This window comes from Acomys russatus, chromosome 15 (genome assembly GCF_903995435.1).
Source record: "Acomys russatus chromosome 15, mAcoRus1.1, whole genome shotgun sequence".
Taxonomy (NCBI): Eukaryota; Metazoa; Chordata; class Mammalia; order Rodentia; family Muridae; genus Acomys; species Acomys russatus.
In genome coordinates, this window is record NC_067151.1 from 32,198,381 (window position 1) to 32,220,098 (window position 21,718).

The following is a 21,718-nucleotide window of genomic DNA, read 5'->3' on the forward strand; positions in this document are numbered from 1 at the left end:
ACTCCTGGCCAGTTTTCTCTAATATTTTCAGCCCACAGTTGGTAGAGTCATACATGAAGAAGGATCCTTCAGTTTATTTCACTTCTTTCCATCCAAATAACAGAGAGCCACAGGACTATTTTTCCACACTCCTCGGATGACTTAAATCAGACTTCCAGAGCAGAGTGCAACAGTAGCTCAGGACACCCTGAGGGCTTGCTGGGAGACAGACCACCTGCAGTCGTGGGTCACACAAAGCTCTTTTGTGAGACCTGTCATCACACAACAGGTTTCTAAGCATTAGAAAAACCTGGACACAGTAACAAGAGAAAGATCTTGTCCCAATCGCTCTCAAGAAAATATTGAGCAAAGGCTGAATAAGAGGTTTGTTTCTCATGTCAGCAGTCACCAGAAACTTCCTCATTGCCTCGGTTTCTCAGCTGAGAAAAAGGGTTAAATCTCAGTACAAAACAGGACGATTTCAAAACTCCGAATCGAAGAAACCGCCATTAAGAGCGCTGTCCATAAGCACAGGCATCAGACAAAATATTTTATCGGACAAATTTGCACATCTGTAGACCACAAAGCTGCTGGCCCATTCCAGTCATCACAGCACACCGTCTGCCCATGCGTAGTGGAGCCTTGCAGGCCAGCCCGGGGCGTGAGTGGCGGGCTTGGGGTGTCCACGTCACTCTGCCCAGAGCTCCCACAGTCCCCGAGCGCTTCCAGTTCCTTGCTCCGCCCCTCACAGCGCGGGCCCGCGAAGACGCTGCAGAGCCCTAGGCGCCATGGCCGAGCAGATCAGCAGTCGGAAGCTAGGCCGGAGGCCGGGACAGGTAGGACCTGGCGGGAGGTGGCTGTGAGCATCACCCGAACCCTGTCTCACAGGCCCAGTCCTGCAAAAGCATACCCAGGAGAGGCTCCATCAAGGGCCTGGGGCCGCGCGCTCCGGTGTGGGGATGTTACTTCAGGCTCGCAGGCCACCGAGCCAGACTTCAAACCGCTGACCCTAGAGCTCGGAGCGGAACCCGGAGCTCGGAGCAGAACCCGGGGCGGTTCTTAGAATTGGGAGACTAGGGTTGAACTTTCCTACGGGAACGGTTTGGGCGACAGGGGCGCGCATTTAACTGCATTTATTTCCGGCATCCCTGTCCCTGAGCTGCTGGTCTTAGAAAGATGGCGACCCGAGGTGGCTTTGCTTAAACAAAGCCCGCTTGGCAGTGCACGCAGCATCCGCAAGCACCCTGCAGATAGAAACCCCCAACACGCACCTTAGTGACCCACAGGGTAACTGTACCAGATAAAAAATGGAAAGGGAACCCCAGCCAGTGACTTATGCCCAAAATGCCTGCATTTTTCAAGGCCATGGCGGGAAGCTGGATTGTAGGCCCGGTCTGCGCTATAGTGTCTTACAGAACAGAACAGAGCGGGAAAGCTGATCGCCTGGGTAGAGAACCGCCAAGGAACATTACTCACCCTAGAAAGCAAAGCCAGCCTTAGTTGTTGTTCAGAGATATTTCTGGACAGATAAGAGGGGGCACTTGTACCTAAATGAGTTCGTTAAAACCCCGAGAAAACCTTGCGTGCTTTATCTTCTGACCCCTTAGGAACAAGTTTCTGGGAGGGGAATTATTTCTGTAGGTCATTTAACGGGTTTTGGTGAGTCTGGGCGAGGTGTTCGTGCGTGCTCAAAAGCTCTAAGGGAAAAGTACTTCCAAGGCGTGAGATTAAGCAAAGCCGTATGAAATGGAATTCTGAATAAAATACCCGGTATCTAGAACACAAATAAAATTGTAGATTCTGACCGTGCGGAGTGTGGAGCTTCCGCCCTGTCTGATGGTCCTCTGCAAGAACAGCAGCCTGCTCAGCCTCTCCAGATACAGCTACCTCCCTTGATTCCTGGGAAATCGAAGGCCAGTGATTGCCCTCTTGAGAGTTCAGGCCCAGGCAGCCGCTGTTGATTGTCAACGCTGCTCTCTGTGATAAGAGTGACATAAATACCAACTCACTAAAATGGAGGCGTGATTTGCTCTAAGCACTCCAGCACCTGCTGTTACTAATTAAGGGCTTAGACCGCCGCCAGTTGCAGATGGAAATCTAGTGCTTTACAATTGTAGAGTCTGCAGTGCCCTGAATGCTGCGGTCAGAAATGAGACGGAGTAGATAAGGACACTAGCAATGACGCGGCGACTTTATACAACTGCCCGTAATTAAAGAGTGCGACGCAGGGTGTTAATAGGGCATACCCCAAGGGAGCATAGGATTTCATTTCCACTTCATTTTTTAAAATTTCCCAACGAATATGTATTTTTTAAGTGCACCAAGCAATTCATACAGGACAAAACAAAACAAAAAACAAAACCAAGTTGCTGGCAAATGAAATCTAGCCAATTGTTTTCTTAGGTAGAACTCATAGACCTGTTAAAGTGCAATTTTGCAAAGGAGAATATGCTAGAATTTTTCCATTTCATTTTCTTTCATTACTGGCAAACCTTCTTATTGCCTGTATTCAGATGGTACACCATCAATGGGATACTAAGTAAATATTCAGATTTATGTTGATTATAGTTTATTTGCTAAATTGACATTACTGTATAGTGGCCTTGGGTGGCATTCTAACTGTTCTAATCTGGGTGACCGTGAGTATGTTGTGGCTCTAATTTTGTAGGTCAGGAAAAGAAGCCCAAACCTTTGCAGAACTGCTTTGTTTTGTACTATGTGTATCAGCACATAGCACTTTGTAGACCTTAGGCTCCTGCACAGAGCACGGCCTCCCATGCTGCTGTGTCTCCACCCCTGTCTGGTTACCTCCCCACCTCCTCAGGCCCCTCACAGCCTGGGAGGGAACTCATGTAGCCAGAACACCAGGTGCCACCTAGGAGAAGGCTCAAATAGGCAGCTGCTTTTGTTCTCTGCCTTTCTCAGAGCCTTGTGTCTCAGGAAGAGAGGAGAGCAGAGCCACTTAGAGCTGTCTCCAACTGCCCAGCCTGGTGCATCCTCCATGAAATTCCTTCTCTCTACCCTGTCATGTTGAATGGAGTGTGTGTGTGTTCTTTGTTTCAGGGTTGTATTTAAGAAAACATAGATGTGTCTGCCATGCCTCTGCCCAGTAGGAGGGCTCAACAAATACCTGTGGAAACAGTAATTATCAAGCACAATTAAGCAAGAGCACAAAGTGGCAAGATGTTTGAGAAGGCTAAGAGAACAGGACTTCCTAACAGAAAGTTTTACAAATTATCCCCAGCCCACGGCTTATACATATATTTTTAGTGTCATTATTCATGCCACATTGTTTGATTCTCAAATGGCTCTGTGAGAGAAAATTACCATATTAAAAGAAAAGGAAAATTAGGGGGTTGGAGAGGTAGGCTTAGTTGGTAGTTTGGCACCCAGCACCCACATAAAGCCTGACACAGCAGCATTCATCTGAACCCCAGTGCTGGGGGGCAGAGGGAGCTGAGACACAGAGATCCCTGGAGCTTTTGGGCCAGCCAGCCTAGCCCCAATGGTGAACCCAGGTTCAGTGAGAGACTTTGCTTCAATATATAAGGTAGACAGTGACTGAGGAAAACACCCACACCTGGCACATACACAGGCACATGCCACACACACCACATACAGACATACACACATACCCCACTCACACCCCAACATACACACCACATACACACACTATATACACGTACACATAAAAACATACCACAACACACATCACACTCAACAGAAACATTTATATAGTTTTATGGTTACCTTATCTGTATTGGGTAGATTGTATTGGCGTATTGGCAATTGTCTCAACTAAATACATTAATCCCAGCACTCGGGAGGCAGAGGCAGGCAGATCGCTATGAGTTCGAGGCCAGCCTGGTCTACAAAGTGAGTCCAGGATGGCCAAGGCTACACAGAGAAACCTTGTCTCGGAAAAAAAACAAAAAACAAAAAACAAAAAACAAACAACAACAATAAAACTGTAACCCTCTTAGAGTTGCTGCCCTAACCACTTATCACTGATTGTCACAGCAGCAGTCAGCTTTGGGGGTTTCAGAAAAGTGTTGGAATAGAATTAATCACATGACACAGTAGAGTTGGGACAACAAACACTAATGAATTGCACCTGAAATGCTACCGGACCTATGATGTGGTTTTCAAATTAAGTCAAACAGATCACGGGGGCCTCAGTGTTCTCCCTATGTCACTGTAGTTTCCAGGAGCCAAGACAGGAGGATTGAATGTTAGAGGCCAGCCTCGGCAATATACCAAGGCTGGTGTCTCAAATAATTAATGAAATAATTATTTTTAAAGGAAAAGGGTATTTGAGGAAACTAGAAGTAAGTTTGGTGAAGTAGCCTGATGTCAGTTTGTAAAAAACAAAAACAAAACAAAACAAAGGAACAACAACAACAACAAAAAAAAACCCACAGGTTAATGATTGGGCCTTTTTATCCTTGCTGGTGTTGGTGGGGCAGGTGAGTGAGAAAGGATCCTGCCTGTGGATTGAGCATAAGTGCTTCCTCCAGCGGCTCTGTTCTAAACTCCACAGCAGGAGGCACTTTTGAAATAATGAAGCCTCCAGCTTCACTGAGTGAGAAAGGGGAGGGGCAACCGTATGTTAAAACCTTAGGAGACACAACCACCGGATGCACTGCATGGCTCTTGTTTCCAACACTGCAGTTTCTCTCACAACCTAAAACCTGCAGTCAGACTTGAAATCAGAGAAAGGCCACAGCTCTGAACACAGGGAGAGAAGAGACGCTTCGGTGAAGCAGATGATGGGCAGGAACAAAAAAAAAAAAAAAAAAAAAAAAAAAAAAAGAAAAACGTCCACACGTGTGCAGAGAGTGATCACCTGGTGTGGGAGTAGCTGCGTGCAGAACACTTGGAGCGAGGACGCTTTAACTCCAGGATATGCCGGTGAACTGCTCTCTGAAGAGAATGAGCTGCACGTGGGTCCCAGTGTGGGGAATTCCAGTCCTCTTTGTGGCCAGGAGCGGGTGCAGCCTCAGTCCAGGACTCTCTGCTCTCTAGTCTCCTTCGTTACACCACCCCAAGTGTGTGGCCATTCATAGCCAGTCTGTCCTTGATTAGTATGTTTTTCAGACATAGGCAGGTACAGCTGCACAGGAGATTAATCAAGAATAAGATTAGTGTTCCTGCAAAAGAGGACCAAGGTGGACCCATCAGCCCTTGCACCCTGAGAGAAGCACACTAGACGTTGCCTTCTCCGAACCAGAAACTACACCTTCACTAGCCGCTGGACTTGCCAGCATCTTAATCTTGGACTGCTCAATCTCCAGAGTGGCAAGAACTAGACTGGTTTTGTTCATAAGCAACTTGCTTTCATACTTTTAAAATACCATGCTGAAGGGTCTAGGATGAAGGAGAATACAGATAAATGTTTGAGTTCTAATTTGTAAGGCTGGGGAGATAGCATGGCTGGTAAGGTGCATTTGTGCAGGCATGAAGATGTGAGCATCTGTGTAAAGACCAGGCACGGAGCGTCATGTCTGCAATCTTCCTTACTCCCTGAATTGGGAAGGCAGAGTGAGGGGGAGCCCCTGGAACTCACTGGTCAGTCGGTTTAAGTCAACTCCATGAGTTCCAGGTTCAGTGAAAGACTGCCTCAAAAAATGAAATGGAGAGCAACCGAGGAAAAAAATCCTATGCAGACTTCTACACATTGCATGCAGGTGTACACATGTGCAACCGGAAATGAACACCTAGGCATAACTGCATATTCATGTAATTGGAGCTCTGGGAAAGTAGAGACATAGGTACTGCTTCCAGCTAGGCTATCATACTTAGAGAATTCCAAGCTCAGTAAAAGATCTGTCTCAAAAAGCAAGGTGGACATTGCCTGGACAGTGACACTCGAAGTTGTCCTGTGACTTCCACACATAGCTACATTCTCATGCAGACACACAGACACAAGCAAACTTCTAATCTGTATATTCAGAGAAGTGATAACATTCTGAAAATAACAGGTTGTGAAGACACCAAGAAGAAAATGAAGCCTTAAAAATTCACAATTCATATTAAATTCAGTACTTTTTAAAAGGACTGATGGCTGAGAAAGCAATCTGGGAAGACTAAATCTGTCACAGAGACATGGAGAAAAAGAATCTAACTGGGTTTTCAGCATTTCTGGAAAATTCCTAAGGGTAGAAAGACAATAGAGGTGAAAGTGATTGGTGATTAAAGAGATATCTGTTTCCAGAGCCTATAATAACCCGGTTATGCTCAGATACTGTCAGGATACAGAAGACAGAAAAACAAGCAAAGCTCTTGGTGCTTTCAACAGCCACTCTGAACATCACAAGGTGAGGGAACATCATTTTCAAAATTCAGAAACATTGTGGTTTTGACCTCAACCAGCTAGAGCCAGCACTGACTTCTAAGAACACTTCTAAGAGCATTTTCAGGCAACAAGATTCTCCTGATCCTGGACTGAAATTCAGTAAAGTGGAACCCGGGAAGAAGAAAATACAAGCTACAGGGAATAGTAAAGATCAAAGAAAATGACAACAAAAATTATTATGTATAAATATTAATTATAAATACAAAAAATTAGAATAAAGACTTAAATTCCAGGCATTCCCAGCAGAAGTGCATGGAAGATGGGGAGAGGGAGATGTTCATGTGCCGGATGCTGCCTTGTGTGGATAGAGGCAAGGGGCCCACTGTCCACCCATGGATTGCATGTGGACAAGGATCACTATGAACAAGTCCCAGCGCACAATCACAACATTGAGATGTTTCTGTGTGTTTTGCCTGCTTGTACGCATGTGCATCCTGTGTGTGCCTGATACCCGCGAAGACCAGAAGAGGGCACCAGATCCCTTGGACCGGAGTTGGTAACAGCTGTAAGCAGACACACTGGGTGCAGGGAACGGATCTGGGTTCTGTGCAAGAGTAGCCAGAGCTGCTGAGCCATTACTTCAGAACCAAGTATATATTAAAAAATTTGTTTTCTGGAATGTGTTTTTAACCTAAATAAATAATGTGGGACTCACTGATTTGGCTTTCTCACAGAATACATTTTCAGGACAAAAGCCTCATTAAGGATAATAAGAACCTTACCTGTTGCTGAGTGGTGGTGGTGCGTGTCTTTAATCCCAGCACTTGGCAAGCATAGGGGAGTAAATCTCTGAGTTCAAGGCCAGCCTGTTCTATGGAGTGAGTTCCAGGACAGCCAGGAATACACAGAGAAACCCTACCTCTAAAAAACTGAAAAACAAAACAAACAAACAAGTGAGCAAACAAAAAACTTAGCTGTTAGTGGAACTGGAGAGAAGCTTTCAGGGAGCCACACTACGATGGCCTTAGTGGGCAGGATCTTAACAGAGCAGCTGGATGGGCAGAGCCAAGCACAGCCCTGGGCATGGAGGCTGTGAGCAGCTTCCTGCCCTGCAGTGCGGAGGGCCGGCTGCCCAGGTCCCTTGAGTTCTCTCTTCCTCTTGTTTGGTAATTACATGTGGCCTCTGCTTTCTTCCTTCTCTTTTAGGCAAAACTAGACCTTCTGCTAGTTGGAGATGCCACAAGATACTTCCTGGCTGGCTCTGTGCAGAAATTCTTCTCCAACGCAGTACAGATCACGCTGACCATTAGCAACATGAGGAAGGTGGCCGCGCTTTTGGCTGCTAACTCATTTGACATAATTTTCTTGAAGGTGACTTCCACCCTAACTGTGGAGGAGCAGGAGGTCGTCAAGTTAATTAGGTAAAGCTTTTTAAATCTTGACTCTGTGCCTTTAAAATTGCTTTTGAAACCTATTCCTTAAATATATAAGATATAATAGATTGACAAACATAGACTACTGTAGGTTTCTGAATGAAGTACATCTTCATGGGTAGGAGTTTCATAGTGTGGTTTTCGTGGCCAGTGTGAGATGATGGTGTAAGAATTAACATTTCAGCCCGAGTAGGAATAGACGTGAGTGACAACACAGGAGTTAATTAATTATAAAAAAAAAACCTTATTTGACATGTAATGTTGATATTAGACCCATAGGTGTGCTTTTTAAATAACTGTCACTAAAATGGTTTGTCTTTTTTCAGAGTTTATTAAGAGTTATGATGGATATTAAAGCAAGCAAGCATTAACATTCTTTAGTGTTGAAATATTTACTCAGTGTTTAGTGATTTTTGCTTGTGATTCTAAGAAAACTTTTTAAAAATTCAAAATTCAAGCCAGGCGTGGTGGCACTCAGGGAGGCAGAGGCAGGCAAATCTCTGTGAGTTTGAAGCTAGCCTGGTCTAAAAAGGGAGTCCAGGACAGCCAAGGCTGTACAGAGAAACCCTGTCTCGTAAAAAAATTCAAAATTCAACTTTCTATTCCTTGTATTATTTGGGTTTTGTTGGGGAGTTGTCTTAAATTATACATGTGTAACCTTTTCAGGTGCATGCGTGTGCGCGCGTGTGTGTGTACACATATGTGTTTTAAAGAGTTTTTAGTTTTACGTAATTTTCCCAAGTCTGGACTTTGCTGATTTTATTCCTACAGTGGTCTTGAAATGCCCTCTGCTCTTCATCCTTTTTAAAATTTGAATTTGAAAATGTGGATACGGTTTAGGTTGTTTTCTTTAGTTAAGAAAGAACAGTCCATTGTATCACTCCTCACTGATTTGAGATGCTAAGTTTTAATTTTTCCATCATTTGAAATTCTCAAAGTTAAAGGCATCTATAGTTTAGTTTTTAGTAAGTTAAGCTCTTGAGTCTGATTTTTTTGAATGACGATTTTGCTTCATTGTAACACTTTTCCCTCAGATCTGACAAGCAGAAAAACACAAATTTGCTGTTTGTTTTTATAATACCCGAAAGACTTAGAGGTATGTATGTGACTGCCTGGCAGAGCATATGTTTCATTCTCAAATAGAAATCACAGGTTGGTGTTAATGCAATTTCTTTAGATTATGTTTCAGAGTATGGAGCTGATATTAGTTTCAATGAGCCGCTGACCTTGGAAAAAGTGAATGTAGTGATAAAGTACTGGAAGACATTTTGCACCAATATGGGTGAGTTTAAAATACATTTTTTTTTGTTTGTTTGTTGAAACAGAGTTTCTCTGCTTAGCCCTACCTGTCCTGGACTTGCTTTGTAGACCAGGCTCGCCTCAGACTCACAGAGATCCTCCTGCCTTTGCTTCCTTGAGTTAAAAATACATTTATAAAGGTTTAAAAATTCTCATTGTAATTTTATAAAAACCATGTTTGCATATCTTTAAATTGGTTTCCCACTTATGCCTATTATTGGGGGATAACAATTTTAAAAGTGTGTATTTTTATCATAGTCAGGAAATAAGTATAAATAAGGAGAAAAAAAATCTCCTTTATTTGAAAAAGAAGCTGAAATGTTCAGAAATTCCAAATGAGTTAGCTGCATGATGGCTGCATGATAAAGGGTTCTGTTTGTTTTTGGTTTTGCTTTGGCTTGTTACGATGTTTCTTTTCACTTGGTAACCTAGCTACTATCATGTCTTTGTCTTAAGATATAATTGATCAGGCTACCTCATTACAAGGGTGTCCAAAAAGGAGGGCTTTAACCTGAATTTGCACAGTAACTCCTTTGCAAAACACTTGCATAATTCTTTACCTCTTTAAATGAATACTGGGTTATCTTTTTTCTCTTTCATAGTTTTAGATACAAATCATTAATGCAATGAGCCCTCTCCTTTGTAATCCCTTTACCTGTTGTGTTGTGTGCATTGCAACATTTAGACATTAATTAGACTAGCTTAACCTAAAGGGGCAGCGGATAACTTCCAATTCCTGGAATTAATGTGGTTCAATAATTAGTTTTACTTGTTATAGTCTGGGATACTAGCTGAGAAATGTTTCAGAATTAAGTTGGTATCAGATGGAGAGCATTGGTCAAGGAGTGGAGAGTTTTGCTATGTCATACAGTATGATGGCCGTGTTAACAGTATTTTATGGATACTTGTAACTCACTGAGACGATCCATTTTAAGTGTTTTCAACACATGTATGAAAAATTATTATGGAAGGTGATAAATACACTAATTCACTTGATTGTGCTATTTTTACAATGTATATGTTTATCAACTCTACACACTGCAAACATACACACCCACACCCACACATACACACACACCACACCCCACACTTTCACAATTATATTTCCATAAGGCTTGGAACTTAAACACTTAAAGTTAATATTTTCTTGAAGTATATCAAGGATTATTATATATAAGTTCACATTCTAGAGTCAATAAATCTACCTCTTTTATACTGATCATTTTCAATGATCTGAATAATAAGTTCCCTTTGTAGCACCTCCTCTCACCACGCCTTCCCCCAGCCCCTACCCACTGTGACTTCAGAATTCTTCCTGGGTATGACTAAGTATGTGGTCAAGGTCCCTTTGCAGTCTGGTCCTCAGTGCAGACATCAGCTGCTCATCACCTGTCCAGCACCTTTGACAGATCCCAACCATTCTACAGTTGTTTTATCATTGGTCCAAGGACCAACAGCTGCAGATTTTCCCCCCCTGAGGCTATGGCTTGACAGTGCAGTTGCTTGACATTTACCTATAAATAGGAAGGTGATACATAAACTCAGTTGGGGACACTTTATAAAAGATGTCACTTAGTTACCAGGTTTTTACTGGTAAGAGGATGTCCTGGGATACAGTGTGTATAGCCTTTCAGTGGTACTTTCTAATCTGAGGGGTTTTACACTTCATGGGCTGAAATCTACCGTTTGCTTTCTATTTTAAGAACCCTGCTTTGTAAAACTCATTGGCAGTGATATTATGATTAAGATGGGTCTCTTTCCAAACTTTCAGGAGACGTGGACAGCCCTGCAATGTCTCTAGAATATGGACTGTACCTCCAGGCCTCCTGCAGTGAACTTGGGGGACAATTTTCTTCGGATCTGTTTCTTTGGTTAGTTTTATTTCTTTATTTTTTTTTTTTACTTTTCCATGTTACCAATGGCTACCATATACGTTTTATTAAAAATACTGCAGAGAAGTTGATAATAGGACACCAGCCCCAGTGCTGAAAGTGGTGTACAGAAAAAGGCTCTTCCCTGGGTGGCATGACAGGTGGCATTCTTCTGTTTCAGATCTGGGTACACCTCACAAGAGGATTCCACTCAGTATAAGAGAGCACACTGGCACTCAAATAAAATGACAGCAGACTCCCTTCCTGCAAACACAAGTTTGAGACTCTGATATTTGAACAGACGGGCACAGCCTTACCCAGTCTGTTTACAGCACTTTCTCCCCGTTATCTGTTTGAACTCACCAACTCGAAACTTCAGCTACTGAATGCCTGTGATTCAGAGTCTCTTATACATTCCATGAAGGAAGCTCTTAGGGTTGTTTTGTTTTTTTACAGGGCAATTTGGGCTGTCTCTCTGCCAGTGTCTGTATGGCTCTCTTCTTCAGGGTGTTAGAACTGCCATTCAAACCTACCTCCCACAGCCTGTTGAACTTGGGTCAGACTCTTCCTATGTTAGCTCTTCATAGTTGATAAAAATCAACCTTTTTGCAAATGCTGCTCCTTCTCTCTCTCTCTCTCTCTTTTTTTACACCAAGGAGATTGTATGTTTGTTTGTTTTAGATTTTTTAAAAATAAAGTTTAACACTACGCAGAATAGACAAGTGCTGAGGCCCATGGATGCTGATGATGTCGAAAATTCTGAATCAGACACTTGCAGAATGTATAGAATGCAGCCATCTACTGTTTAGAACAAGGGAGGGACTTGGCGGTGTGTTCAGTGTAGCAAAGCAAAGATGACCTTACTGAAGTGGCACATGCATAGCAACAGCTTGGTGGATCTTACTGAGCAGCTGAGCCTCAGAGGCAGGATGACCCTTTATCTGGGACATGAGGTAGAGGATGGTATTGTGAGGTTTCATGATTGTCCTGTGCTACAAGGAAGCATTTTTCAATGTCTACTAGCTTTGATTTTTTTCTTTATCCTCCCTCATAATCTTTTCCACTGTAAATAAAAGTAAGTTTTCTAGCTAAGTTCTACCATTTTGGATAAAGAAAATAGGATTATAGGGCTAGGAGGCCACCTTAGTCAGTAAAGTACTTGTTTGCAAGCAAGAGGACTTGAGCTAGAAAACCAGACTTCAAATACAAATGCTTTGAGGCACAGGTGCTTAGAACCCCAGCACTTGGGAGGTAAAGACAGGCCAGTGTAGCCCACTTGGTGAGCTTCAGGCCTTTGAGAGACTGTGCCTCAAAAAACCAGTCAACAGCATCTGAGGAAAGATGCCAAGGTTGATCTCTGGGCCTCTCCTCACTCTCCCGACACCCACGTCTCTCTTTTTCTCTTTTATACACACACACACACGTATTATTTTTTTAATATTAAAAAAAAAAAACAACACAAAAGCGGCCTGTAGAGATGGCTCAGCAGCTAAGAGCACTGGCCACTCTTCTGGGGGACCCAGGTTCAATTCCTTGTACCCAGTCACAGCGGTCCGTGACCCCAGTTCCAGAGGTCCCATTCCCTCCCCTGGCATCCATGGCTCCAGGCACACATGTGCTGCATAGTATACACACAAAATAAAAAATAATAGAATAGTACAAAAACATGAAGCTTTAGAGCAGTGGTCCTCAACCTTCCAATGCTGTGACCCTTTAATACAGTTCCTCACATTGTGGTTTCCCCAGAACATAAAATTATTTTCATTGTACTTTGTAACTGTAATTTTTCTACTGTTATAAATTGGAATGTAAATATTTTTGGAGATAGAGGGTTGCCAGAGGGGTCAAGGCCCACAGGCTGAGATTGTAGCGTCAGAACAGCATTCATTAAATGACAACATTTAGAAGGGAATGAACCCCCTTTGCTGATCAAATTGGAGTGGGGGACACAAAGCTGCTCTGTTCTTTTCTCTGTAATGGACCCTGAGTTAAATGTTTATTTCATGTGTTTGGGTGTATTTTGCTCCATGGATGTCTGTGTGCCACAGGCATATGGTGGCCTCAGGGGCCAGAGGAGAGCATTAGGTACCTTGCAACTGGAGTTACACATGGTTATGAACTACCATGTGGGTGCTGGAAATTGAACCTAGATCTTCTGCTAGAACATCCAGTGCTTTTAACCGCTGAGCCATCTCACCAGCCCCATGTGTCTTAACTTCTTAAGGGTAGACACAGTTATGCTGTGATTGACAGTGAGACTGCAAGACCCAGTAGAAACAGCTGTTAAGTAGAAACTGCATTCATTCTGCCTAATATCATGGCTTGCTCTGTAACATGCTCAGAACACTTAATGTTGGCCCACGGTTGAGCCATCTAACTCAGTCTGCTTTATAGCAGGCTGTGCAAGCATCAGCTGTCATATGTAACTTATCAAATACATCTGGAAGGAGAAATGGGCCGGTGTTGCCATGACATAGAAAAAGAAAAGCATTATCAGTGACTGCCTGTAATTTGGAATAGCCACAACTGATAAAATGAGAATGTCTCAGTCCTGATTATATTTATTATATTATATAATTATGATTATATTTAATCAGTGTATTTTGGAATTTTGATCCTTGGATTTGTGATATTTTGAAATCTGAAAGAAATGATTCAGTGTGCCAGGCGCAGTGATTTATTACCCCCGCCTTGGTATGAAGCAGGAGACTCATTCTCTGTATTGTTGACAGTTGCGAATTTTCTCTTGACACGAGTCTCACTTGCTTCTAGCTCCAAGATGCTGAAGAATGATTCTGAGCTTGGACTAAAAGCCCTGTCGCCTAGTCTGGAAAGAAACAGAAAGGCTTCTGTTCTTCACTCAAGCAAGGAAAAGCTGAGGAGGTGAGTGCTGAGGCAGCCTTTGGGTTGAAGGTCATTCCTTCACGCAGAGAAATCACTTCCCTAAGTTTCATAACGTTACCGTTGCTAAAAGTCTAAGCGAAACTAATAAATGTGACCACTAAGTAGATGTCGGGGACCAAATAGCTGAGTAGGTGCCGGTGCAACCGTATGATGGAGAACAGCAATGATTCTAAGTGGTAGGAATACAAACAGTTGTCTGTGTAATTCTCTTAAGTTTCTGGTATATTTAGATGTTTTCTTAAAACATATTGGAGCAACGTTTAATGGCATTTTTCATTGTGAAAGTGACGTATATCTAGCAAAACTATAGAAAAGGGGCAAATTCTGTGAACAGTTGAGTCATGTATAGATAACAGTAGCTTAATACTTTTTTCTTTCAGCCCCTCTTTTTCTTTTCTTTTTTTTTATTTCACTCTTGCTTTTTTTTTTTTAATGGCTAGGATAACATTTTATACCCTGTCTCAAATATTACTTTCCTTTGGTAAAATTTATAACATATTATTCCTACTGCAGATGAAATTCTGAATATCTAATATACCATAATTTGCTTAAGGCACCTTCTGTTTAAGGTGTTGAGACAACGTTTTGTATTTTGCCGAGACTGGTTTACGCACAGAAGGTTTGCTGTGGGTTTTATCATAGGTTCTTTTGTAAGTGAGAGTTCTCTGTGTGAAAACATTTAAAGCCTTCCAATAACAGTGTCCAGTTGTTCAGTCCTCAGTGCTTGTCTCCCTAGAACAGTTCTTGAGACAACGCTGCAGAACCCCTGAGATCCCAAATCCCAATAAGAATACCGCTTAGTTTCCACCCTGACTATATGCCAAGTGATGTATTTTTTTTTTTTTTAGTTTAATTTTTCTTCCATTCTGAAATTGAAAGAAATTAGGGGATTTCTTAAGGTTCCAGATACTAATTATGAGTCACCCTGCACATATCAAGGCTGTAACTGAGTAAAACACGTACTTGGGGTTGGGGGGATGCCAAGGACTTGAATCAATTTTGAATAATTAAAATCTATTCCCCGTGTATCTCTCCCAAGATGCATTCAGGGGTTAGTGTCCTTTGAATGCTAGCCTGGACATTGTCCTTGCATTTCAGTTCATCTGTTTAGGAAAGCGATCTTCTTGTTTTCCTTCAGCTCAGCCCACAGCATGATATATAAAACTCACAGGTTACAAGACACCAAAAGATCTCCTGTTAAAAATGTAGTCCAAACCTAGACCCTGACTCTTCCTGACCTGCTAGGTGAATCGAAAACTGATGTCTGTATAACATGTGATTCTTTCCTGAAGGCGAGGTCTCTACAGACCGTCAGGGGCTATGAGGGGCCTGCTTTGTACTGTCTGGGCACCCCATGCACCACAGCAGTGGGCCTGGTTGGGGGCTGGAGCTACTAGGGCACAGACTACTATGGCAGTTGTTTCTTGTGCAGCATGTGAGTGGGGACCCTGGAGGTTGTGATTTCAGGAGCTGTGGGGGCTCTTGGCCTATGGGGACATAGCCTGCTTCTTAAACAGGCATCAGATGAAGATGGGGACTGTCCATTTTTTTTTTTTTTTACAAAAAACCCAGGAAGAAAAATTGCTTATTCTTAGGAACAAAGAAGAAAATGAGACTAATGCTTTCTTGTTTTCTTACAATTGGTTGAACAGAGAACGCATCAAGTTTTGTTGCGAGCAGCTGCGCACTCTCCTGCCGTATGTCAAGGGGAGGAAGAGCGACGTGGCTTCGGTTATTGAGGCGACGGTTGATTATGTGAAGCGTGTCCGGGACAGCATGTCTCCAGCCACCATGGCCCAGGTATTCAGTTTCTAAAGTCCTATTCAGTGATGCTTCCACGCACCAATTTCTATTTTTGATTTTCATAACTGTGTTTACATATGCATCTTTGTGCTTGCTTAGATTACAGAATCCCTTCAGAGCAATAAAAGATTTTCCAAGAGACAAATGCCCATCGAGCTGTTCCTTCCATGTGCAGCCGCATCGCAGAGGTATGGCTAGGGCCATGTGAATCCATAGTCTGTGGGTTGTTTTCCTTGTTCACGCTGGATGATTGAGCAGGAACCGAAAACACACATAGCGAGAGCCCTGGTGTTTGTTAAGGATGGTGAATTGTCTCCCACTGCCAATACTAACCATTTCACTACTGTGGTAAACACATCCAATATTCCCAGGGCTGTGGGCCTTTCATCCTATGGCTCATTTTGTTGCCCTGAGACCCTTAAAATGGGGCCTTGAGACTCCATCTTAGTGACTATACGTGTCCAGCAGGGGCGGGACGGGATTCTTGAAATCTTTTGCAGGGGTTGAGGGCTATTGGAGTGTCTAGAACTAGTTAGTAAGCAGTCTTTAAACTCACTGATACAAAATACGGCATGCTAAGTGATGACTTCCTTACTCAAACTTAGGAGTCTGTGCGAGCAAAGTGAAACAAAAACAGACCTAAGAAAAAACAATCAAAGGTCCTGAGTGCCTCTTTGTTCTATTTAAATAATATATAGCTGAGATTCTATGAGGGTTTTTCAGATCTTGACTAATAGAAAAGGCTTTGAGGACCTGGAGAAATGGCTCGGTGGTTAAGAGCACTGGCTGCTCCTGCAGAGGACCTGGGTTCAGTGCCTTGCACCTATATGGCAGTTCACAACCAGCTATAACTGTAGTTCCATAGGACCTGATATCCTCTTCTGGTCTCTGCAGGGACTGCATACAAGTGGTACACAGACATACATGCAGAAAAACACTCATACATGTAAACAAATAAATCTTTTAAAACACAATTTAGGGAGGCCTTTGAATCCAGTGGTGTTCATATTGTCTTCCTGGAGAGATGTGCAACATGGGTGTGAATCCGTCTTGTCTTTCAAGGGAAACTGGTATGCTGACAAGCACTTATTCACCTGTGCAAGAGATCCAGCTCCTGGCTGATCAGTGCTTGAATGTGTTTACTATGCCTGCTGCAGGAGGACCTTCGGAGGAAGCTGGGAGAGGTGAGCTGTGCCTAACACCGTGCGGCTCACAGAGCATGTGGGCCTGAGTGGAGGCTCTGCAGCCCCTGGGTCTCCCTGAGTCCCCATTTACTTCCTGCCATAACCATGTAGTCAAGTGGAGATGAAGCATCACACGTTGAGTCCTGGCTTCAGCATCTTGAAGTATTTACATTGAGTCTGTGTCACTGTGGCAGGCATGGCAGCATTCACACAGTAGGGCATCACAAAGCACGGGTCAGGTGTCAGAGCAAGATGGACCCAGAGGTGAAAGGCCCGGCTCCAGCTGGCTGGATCCCGGCTTCTAAAGGTTACACAGACCCACAAAACAGTCCCATCAGCTGGGGAACAGGTTCTCAATTACAAGGGCAGTTGCAGTGGCTGCTCTTGCAGAGGTCCTGGGTTTAGTTCCCAGCACCCACATGACAGCTCACCACCTTCTGTACCTCCAATTACAGGGACCCACTGCCATTTCTGGGCTCTGCAGGCACAACACACATAAATGTACACAGGCACGCATACACATAAAATAAAAATACAAATCTTCAAAGTGAAGTTATCCTAGGAACTGCCTCAGAATTGACCATAATTGCCAAAAAAGTATATCTTGCTAGCAGATGATAAGTATTTTGATAAGCTCATTTCTCATAAAGATGAAATATCACGTGAAGCACAATTGTCTCTCAGTTACCCATGAAGGACTGGTTGCAAATCCCTCGTCAGATGCCAGGTCTTCAGTCTCAAGTCCCTTCCATAAAATGGAATGTCATTTGCATATAACCTGGGCATATTACTCCTGCTTATGTTAAGTCTTTTGTGGGTCGGGTGGTACCTGATATAATGTAAATTTACACAAATAGTTGTTACATTACATTATACTGTTTAAAGAACAAAGTCTTTCCATGTTTTGTATGGACGCACTGTAGCTGCTTTAAAACCAAAACCAAAACCAAAACCCTTTCAATCTGTGGTTGATTGTATCCCCGGCTCTATGCTGTAGAGGATTGACTGTGCTCATACCGATTCAGTGTGGACTGTGTGCTGAGCATTTGCAATGTTCATTTGCTTACTTCTTTCGGGTCTTTAAAGGACCTACTTTGAGTCCTTCTCGGCCACCTCATTAAATCTTCTCATTCCCACTTGCATGCGCAGCCCAGGACACCCTTAACCCGCATTTTCTGTTGGATTTGTACTTAGCATCTACTTGTGTTCTTTCCTTGCATGCTTTGTTAGTTGGCTGTCGTCTCCCATTATAATGCCAGCTCCATGACGGTAGGGAGTTTCCCCTCCTGTTTTATATTTTTAGTGCCTGAAGCAGTGGTGGTCAAGAAATACACACGTGAACACATGCGACCCTCCTTCCAGAGGCATTTCTGTTATAGTTTTGTGCAAACCCAGGAGTTCCCACATAGTTATGGGAAAAGGGGGTGGGAATGGGCAAGGGGAAAGAGCGCAGGTTTAGCATGTGGATTCTGGTATTCCTGAAGGCTACTCTCTCTACAGAGGAGCCAATAAAATGTGGACCAGGCTGAGTGGCTGGTGCTGAAAGACAGGACTGGCCCTGTCCTCAGCTTCCAGTCTTTCGTGACTCTGCTGATTCCTTCCTCCAAGGAACTATGTGGTCATAGCATCCCACTTTGCTGGGAATATCCTTGACCATCACTCTCCCCACTAATTGCAATCCTGTCCCTTGCTGCTCAGCTTGACATTCCCTGCCTCAGAGATGGTGAAACAGGACAGATGAGATGCAGCCATTGTTCTCTTGAAGCTCAGTGGCAGACAGGATCACAAAAGCACACAAGTCCACCTGGTGTGTATAAGTGCACGGTGGATGCACCAGTGACATACATGTCTAGGGGATGGAGTGAGGTGGGGACTCCGGGACAAATGTCATTCCTATAGTTGTGTCTAAAGTCAGAATAGAAGGGGCCAAAATGCAACACAGCCCCATTGGTCCTGCAATCAAGGACACTTCAATGGTCTGCTTAGGCCTTTCTTTTGACCCGGGGGAAAAAGAGGAAAATAGAAAATAAAAAAGTCATGTGAAGTCAGGCTTAAATTCTTCAAAGTGCCTGTGGCTCACTGTGGCATGGGATGATTAAAGTCAAATGAAGGTGAGGCCATGCCCAATGCCTGCTAAGGATGTATCTTACATATAATACTGTTTATGTTCTGTAAAAACAGTGTGGATGGCTGAGTTCAGGCTTTTCTGCTCTTAGTGTTTGTGAAATCATATCACTCAAAAAGACCACTCTGGGGAAGACACAGCTATCCTAAGACTGTAGATTTATGGGACACGCAAGATCTAAAAGGTCAATGATTCAGAACCCTTCAATTTAGTTACTTCCTATTTGAAAAGTAGCTGATCATGCTAATCACTGTTTACACACACACACACACACACACACACTCACACACTCACACACACACACTCACAGATACCATAGACATGTGCCTGCCCTCTAACACCTCTTGTGACACACAAATGCTAAGTTACAATGCTTCTGTTGCGTTTCTATAGGAGTAGGCACTTTGTTTTTCCATCAGTTTTTAAGTGCAATGACTGGGTGTGATATGAGGAGGAGATAGAGAGCCGTGCATTTCGATGCTACAGTTCAGAGTCACAGAGCTATGCATGGTGCTCATGGCCACGTGTTTTCTTTCTTGTCACAGGTCAGTCAGGCTCTAGCTCAGAGAGCCCTATTGAAAATCATCGTAAAACTGGAGTCCCCAGTGCAGCCCTCTCTCTTAACTCCATCCGTGCTGTGAGATACTCTTCTGGACCTGTCTCTCCCCACAATGCCGCTGCCAGACCGAATAAGAACATTTCCGTTTATTTACCATCCACTGTGGCCAACTTTCTTCCTCATCATTGCAATTCCATGCTTTGCCAAACATGCCCAACCAATCCCAACTGTCTGGTAAGTCTTCCGGGGTCTGTGAGTGAGACTGGATCTTCTCCAGCCAGCGAAGGGCCTGAGCCACACCTTGCTGTCAAAGCCCTGGTCTCAGAGCTCATAGTCTGCACCCTAAGAGCGGTATTGATTTCTCTCTAAGTCGCTCTGCCTGAAGAGGGATAATTGTTGTAGTTACCCCAGGCCCTCATTCTCCATGCTGCAGACCTGGTACCTGGATGCCTGGTATCATGAATCTGGATGTGGCCTAGCTAGTCTGGTTGCCTCTCCCTCTACCCTCTGCTTAGAGTTCCTAGGATGCTACAGCCCATTGCTCTGTCTTCATTCTCAGCTGACCCCATAACTGCTTCTGTTGTCTCTCAGCACCAGTGGCCACCCTCACTATATGAAAGCTCACCCTATTCACCACCAGGCAGAGTGCGGATACCAGATTTTTTTTTTTTTTATAGTAGTCATCTGGGCACCATCATGCTTTAACATTGTGCGCACTGGTATTTCTGGGAATGTGCTGTCTACAGACATGATGCTCACACTCACGAAGTGTCTTGGGAATACAGCCAGAGAGGCAGGCAGCTGTGATAGGGGTCAAAGCATGTAGGGAGGGGACGTAGAGTCAAGTTAGATACCGGTGACCCCTGGGGAAGTACTTATGGTCTAAGCCAAGATCTAGAGACAAAGACTTAGCCACACAGGGGTCTGGAGTCAGAAGTGAGCAAGGGAAAAGTGCTTGGGTTGATAGATCAGCATTATACAGTGAAGTCTTTAGTGGGAGCCATAACTAAGTCATGTATTCTGTGTACTAAAAAGGCGTGGTCTAATGACACCTGATACAACCCTTCTAGAGCAAAACATGTTGTTATCTATATGTGACCTATATGAAACAGAAGTAATAGTGACTTTCCCAAGATGCACTTGTGAGAAAGACATCCCAAAGGGAATTACAGAGAAAATTTGGAGTATGTAGAGTACCACAAATTTAATAATGCCGGTAATGGTCAGAATGGAAAGGCCAAGACACATAGAATAGGATGCTATAGTACTGATTGATTGACTGGTTGATTGTTTGATTGATAATTGATTGATGGGCTGAGATGAGATCCTGCCTTGTTGTCATCTCTGGCTTGAGCTTAGGGGCTTAAGTGATCCTTCTGTTTATACCACCCCAAAATGCTGGAATCTACAGGCTCACACCCTGAATCTGACACATTAATTTTTAGTTGTTGACATATACTTACTGTATATGTTCTTATTGTAGAATTTTTATAAGAGAATACTTATTTTGTTATTTTTTATTTTGTTTTGTTTTTAAAAGTTTGTGTGTGTTTGTGCCTGCCACAGTGCACATGTGGAAGTCAGTGAACAACTTTTGGGAGTCATATCTCACTTCTTCCTTCTTAAGACAGAGTCTCTCTTCTTTCTGCTGCAGTGCGCTCCAGGCCATGAGCTCGCGGCCACTTCTAATGCTGCCTCATCCGGCATCTTACGTGGGTTCTGCAAGTCAGACCCAGATCACCAGGATTCTCAGGATCCTCCTGTACCCACCGAGCCATCTCTGCAGCCTCAAGAGAAGAGTTACTTTTACAAAAAGTAAATATTTGAGAGCATGTAGGTTTACTTGCCTGAAGACTCTAGTTGGCTTTGTAAACTTTCACGATACAGAAATGCATTTGTGACATTGTGAGTAAGAATGAGCTAGTTTTCATTTAATGTATACTTCTCCCTCCCAACAGTGTGGGTCAGATTAATAATCTTACGTTTAGGGCTCATATTCTAGACCACGTGCTGGGCACAGTTATTAGTTGAGGAAGAAGGGACAAAGAAAGATATTTGGAAGCTGCTGACGCTGGCTTCCGAGGAATGTGCTAGAACCTTCCAAAGATACATAGACAGACAGTTGATGGCAGCGGCAGCCTTGTGTTCTCAGGCATCTTCATCCATGCCGGGATTTCCCTGGTCACAGCCCCACAAGAGACAGCAGCCTGAGTGGCTCCCACACACATTCATTCTATTAAAAAAATAATTGTTCACTTTGTGAAAC

At 43.5% G+C, this 21,718-nt stretch overlaps 1 protein-coding gene across 1 annotated transcript; it reads left to right on the forward strand.

Moving 5' to 3' along the window:
* Positions 1-767: 767 nt before the first annotated feature.
* Positions 768-21,387, forward strand: Sohlh2 (spermatogenesis and oogenesis specific basic helix-loop-helix 2). Its single transcript, XM_051157165.1, has 11 exons — positions 768-815; positions 7,481-7,695; positions 8,742-8,803; positions 8,885-8,989; positions 10,781-10,877; positions 13,650-13,760; positions 15,434-15,581; positions 15,684-15,772; positions 16,647-16,768; positions 19,439-19,686; positions 21,107-21,387. The coding sequence occupies exons 1-11, from the start codon at positions 768-770 to the stop codon at positions 21,269-21,271; spliced, it is 1,410 nt and encodes a 469-aa protein (XP_051013122.1). The 3' UTR covers positions 21,272-21,387.
* The last annotated feature ends 331 nt before the right edge of the window (positions 21,388-21,718 follow it).